The sequence below is a fragment of the Penaeus chinensis genome, chromosome 9 (assembly GCF_019202785.1).
Source record: "Penaeus chinensis breed Huanghai No. 1 chromosome 9, ASM1920278v2, whole genome shotgun sequence".
NCBI classification, from domain to species: Eukaryota; Metazoa; Arthropoda; class Malacostraca; order Decapoda; family Penaeidae; genus Penaeus; species Penaeus chinensis.
In genome coordinates, this window is record NC_061827.1 from 10369751 (window position 1) to 10374750 (window position 5000).

The 5000-nt window shown below is 37.4% G+C and overlaps 1 protein-coding gene across 3 annotated transcripts in view; it reads right to left on the bottom strand.

The window, feature by feature from the left end:
• LOC125028999 (cytosolic non-specific dipeptidase-like) overlaps positions 1–5000 on the bottom strand; it is a 13217-nt gene that overhangs the window by 6949 nt on the left and 1268 nt on the right. Inside the window, exons 2-9 of one of the 3 annotated variants that reach the window (XM_047618696.1) lie at positions 4097–4271; positions 3643–3762; positions 3019–3174; positions 2485–2664; positions 2124–2247; positions 1876–2000; positions 1367–1588; positions 1–100 (exon numbers count right to left, since the gene is read on the bottom strand). The exon at positions 1–100 is cut by the window's left edge and continues 50 nt beyond it. In XM_047618696.1, coding sequence (XP_047474652.1) covers positions 1–100; positions 1367–1588; positions 1876–2000; positions 2124–2247; positions 2485–2664; positions 3019–3174; positions 3643–3762; positions 4097–4271 — 1202 coding nt within the window. Of the gene's footprint in view, positions 101–266; positions 417–1366; positions 1589–1875; positions 2001–2123; positions 2248–2484; positions 2665–3018; positions 3175–3642; positions 3763–4096; positions 4272–5000 lie in introns of all 3 variants that reach the window. The other 2 variants (XM_047618697.1, XM_047618695.1) reach the window with 2 other exon arrangements.

The following is a 5000-nucleotide window of genomic DNA, read 5'->3' on the forward strand; positions in this document are numbered from 1 at the left end:
GCTCAACACCATACACATATTTGGTGGCCCTTCTCCCTGCCTCATAGTTGGGGTGGGTAGTGTCCGACATCCAACAGCGGCCACCATGGAAGAAGAAGGCCTGGGGACCACACCACACCTGTTACTTCCCTTTACCTTAAGTGCAAATGCAGGTACAGTGACTGCTCTTTAAAAAAGGTGGGCAGTGCCTCATTTGTAGTTTACTCCCTTCTTAAACTGAGCAATCACTGTGACCTGCCCGCATCTTAGCATAATCAATGGCACACCTGCATTGTAAGGGTGATTGGTATGGAACAGCCATCCCTGGTCATGTCTGGATCCATCCCATAAGCCAAGCGGACAGCCCTTCTCCCTGCTTGGATGTGAGGGTGTTTAGGATCTGACACCCAATGTTTACCACTATGGTGCAGGCGGGCCTGCAATGTATGCATATAATGGCATCTAGATCAAAAGACTAGCATAACATATACTAGCAATGGAGAGCAATATTATACACATACATTTTTTAAAACTGTTATGTAGTAGTGGTGCATAAACGATGTCAGATAATAGTTGTAACTCTGCCCATATTAGTTATATATAACCTCAAGGATTTAGCATAACCTGGCATACCTCTGAAGGTGATATATTGAGTTTTATCAGTAAGACTAGTAAAAAAAATAAAAATTATAGGATTACCCAGACTGGGAAATTAGCCAATGAGATATACACTGAGAAGTGCAAAGAAAAGAAAGACATGAATCACATCTTCATTTGTCTTGTTGAAGTTGCAAAACAGCAGTTACCTTATGAAGATTATAAATTATTCAGGTCAATTGATAGAAAAAGTGAAAAATCCCCCCAAAATAAAACACCAAATGAGAAATATTACCTTAACTCCTCTTTCTGTTATGAAACTTAACTAAACTTATAACCTTTTTTAAATCTAATTTCACATGAAATAAGCTTGTCTTTATAAGTCATATTTACAGAAACATTTTTCAAAAATTACTAATTTATTTAACTTTAGTGGTGATGGAGGCCCACATCACATAGCATACATATTTCCACTACAGTAGAAATTAACCATTTCTGTGATACACACTATATTAAAAATTAATGTTTTTGAAACAAACTAAGCTATAAGCATTGTTTATTAGAAAACAAAAAGGTAGATAACTAATAAATCCTCTCTATATTCTATCAACAGTTATCTATAAATGAAAAGGCAAGAACATCGGGACTGTTAGAAAAACATACAGAAATACAAAAAATTAATATGCTGTATTTGGAATATAGCCCTGAATCCTTTTTAAAATGCAGATTGTGTCAAAAAAGCAAATTCTAGACATTAATGAAAGAATCAATACAAACAACAATCACTTGCCTTCATTTTGTTAGGGCTCTGACGGGCTTCCCACTGCTTGTTGAGGTAATCAATAACCAGCTTGGACACCGATTCAGGAGTCTGATTGGGGACAATGCGGATGCTGAATTTGCCAATTACTTTGCGGGGGATAACAGTTTTGGCACCAGGCTCGCTGAACGCACCTTCAATGCCATGCAGTGAGAGTGATGGGTTCCTCCACCTTGCCATGAGAGTTTTGGTCTGGAGGTGAAAAGAATTCTTGAATCATTTGCATTCCTACTTACCAAAAACATAAAAGAAAAAAAGAGAACAGACATAAAAATCATAAACAGCATCTAAATTTCAGTGACAGAAGAGCAGCCAACCTATAGTTTCTATTTTCAATCTATACATAATTATCATTACCCTTTTATCAACTATCAATTTTATTTCCCGAAACCTTGACAACTTAAATCAAAATCTCAACTTTCCTTCAAATATAGGCAAATAATTCTAAGACATATGGTTAACATTATTTAAAAACAAACCTTGTCATTGTGATGAACTAATCTTTCATGGCCAAGATCCTTGCGATAATCTTCCACATCAAAATCAATGTCTTTGTACAGAGCCTCTTCTTCTGGCGTTACAGGTACTACCTCATTCATAATTCCTAAAAAAGTATACAAAACTTGTAAGTGATAGCCTTTCATATGATTACCATATACAATGTTGAAGTATAGTATATTATTGCAGCTTTTAAAGTACTAGATCAAATGTAATCATCAAACCTTACCTGGTACAAGAATATTGCCTTTGCTGTCCAAAAGGGTATTCATGAGGTAAATAAGGTCTGCCATAGCTTCATGAACAGTTCCACCAAATACACCTGAATGCAGGTCCTTAGCACAACAGTCAACCTGTAATTTATAAAATACTTTCTATTATGATCCATTGAAACCATAAAAACTGCCATGGACACAGATTTTCTATGCTCTCTATAACAAGGCTTATAAGATATGAAGTATAAATATCATCAAATACACACATACATAAAAATATCAGCTATAATGGCATATCTCTTCCACCTTTAGCCTCAGCAAATCTGGTTATGCATTATGATAATGAAAAAAAAAAAAAAAAAAAAAAATGCTTACCTCAATGCAGTAGTAACAGATGCCCCTTAGGCCATAAGTAATACATGGTTTCTTCTTGCCCAACCAGTAGTTGTCGGAGATGCAAACAAAATCAGTACCTTTCAAGAACTTGTCCTTCTGGGCTTTCAAAAGCTCTTCCAGCCCTTCAGAGCCCGACTCCTCCATTCCCTCAAAGACAAACTGTAAGAATAAACATACAGTTTCAAAGTTTCTAATCTTTTAGAAATCTTATTGTTACTGTTATCTTCATTATTCATATACAAGCCTTGAAATATTTCAAAATCTAGAATAAACACAAACAATTATAACAATAAACATACCCCTTATACACAATATTTAAATTTCTAAATTTTGAAGTGTGATTCTTTCCCTACAACCTACAGCAACAACTACTGTTTAATTAAATTTATTGTTACTAATAATGCTGATGCTCAGGAGGCATGTAGATATGAACTACTACATTTTTAGAAAAAGATATATAGAACATATTACATTAAAAGGATACTTTTTTCACAAGACACGTTAGAAACAAACCTTAATATTAACTGGAACCTCTTGTCCAGTCTTCTGGAAAGCTTCAACGGCATGAATCCAGCCAATGACCGGGCCTTTGTCATCAGTTGATCCACGACCATACAATTTTCCGTCCTTCTCAGTCAAGACGAATGGTTCTGTGTCCCATCCATCTTCCTGCATTTAAATATTTGTTAATTTCTGTGCTCTTAATTATAATTTTAGCTTATATATAAATATCTAGTCTTAATATAATCAAATACAATTAGATAAAAACCTGTTTCAAAGGTTTGTAAATAATTAACTTGTAATACAAAAGTAATATACATATATGCTATCTCTACAGCATTTGAATTTGAGATGTATATCAAATATCATAAGAGATGAAGGAAATCTTATCTAGAAGTACAAGGCTACAAACACAGATTACACCTCTCAAGATAACTAAATTACAACAGTGACAAGTAATCTTTTCACACCCATTAAAAATGTACATGTGTGTATATATATGCATGTATCTATATCTATACCAATTTATCTATCTAAATATAAATATGATACTAATGCATAAACTCAAAGAAAAACATAATACATGAACTTAAATATAATCAACACCAAAACCAATTTTTCCTTAAACATCCTGACCTTCAGTGCTGGCTGCACATCCAAATGACCATACAGACAAACAGTCTTCTTTTTTGGGTCAGTGCCCAGCTGGCCAAACAACACAGGTGGCAGGGGAATCTTTGTCCCATTTGGAAGAGTCTGTCAACAAAGGAAAAATATTAATCCGTCATTCAAGAACACATTGAACTTCATTCTCAAAGCAACTTCAAGTGTGCCTCAAACATTTATCCTATGTCCGAATTTTTATCTTATAGCACAAGAATACTAAACACCATTTGACGATTTAGTCAACTTTCCTTTGGACAATCAATAAAAAACTTTGGCAAAATAGCTAATATTAAAGACATTCACAAATAAAAATATCAAAAGTCTCAAAAGTCTGAGAGATATTTCCCATAGAGAAAAATGAGCTCCATAATGAAATGTTCTACATTCAAACCAAACATTATGAATTCTTTATGCTCATTCTCACCTGCTGTCCAATATCATGCAGTTCACACGATGCACCTAAAGCCTCTAGCTTGGCTTTGGCCCAATCCATCTGCTTCTTAATCTCTCCTCTTGTTTCCGCCCAGGCAGACACAGACTTGATGGCAACAGCTTCCCGGAGCACATCAATAAATCGGGCCTGGTTGTCGTCAACATATCTAAAAAGAACAGATATATTTTTTATATATACATACATACTTGTACATCATTCAGCTAACAGTCCATTCATTTATCAATCCATCTATCTATCTGTGTGTTTATATATATGTATATATATATATTTGTGTGTATTTGTGTGTATGTGAGTGTGAGTGTGAGTGTGAGAGTGAGAGTGAGAGTGAGAGTGAGAGTGAGTGTGAGTGTGAGTGTGAGTGTGAGTGTGAGTGTGAGAGTGAGAGTGAGAGTGAGTGAGAGTGCGAGCGAGAGTGAGAGTGCGAGCGAGAGTGAGAGTGCGAGCGAGAGTGAGAGTGCGAGCGAGAGTGAGAGTGCGAGCGAGAGTGAGAGTGCGAGCGAGAGTGAGAGTGCGAGCGAGAGTGAGAGTGCGAGCGAGAGTGAGAGTGCGAGCGAGAGTGAGAGTGCGAGCGAGAGTGAGAGTGCGAGCGAGAGTGAGAGTGCGAGCGAGAGTGAGAGTGCGAGCGAGAGTGAGAGTGCGAGCGAGAGTGAGAGTGCGAGCGAGAGTGAGAGTGCGAGCGAGAGTGAGAGTGCGAGCGAGAGTGAGAGTGCGAGCGAGAGTGAGAGTGCGAGCGAGAGTGAGAGTGCGAGCGAGAGTGAGAGTGCGAGCGAGAGTGAGAGTGCGAGCGAGAGTGAGAGTGCGAGCGAGAGTGAGAGTGCGAGCGAGAGTGAGAGTGCGAGCGAGAGTGAGAGTGCGAGCGAGAGTGAGAGTGCGA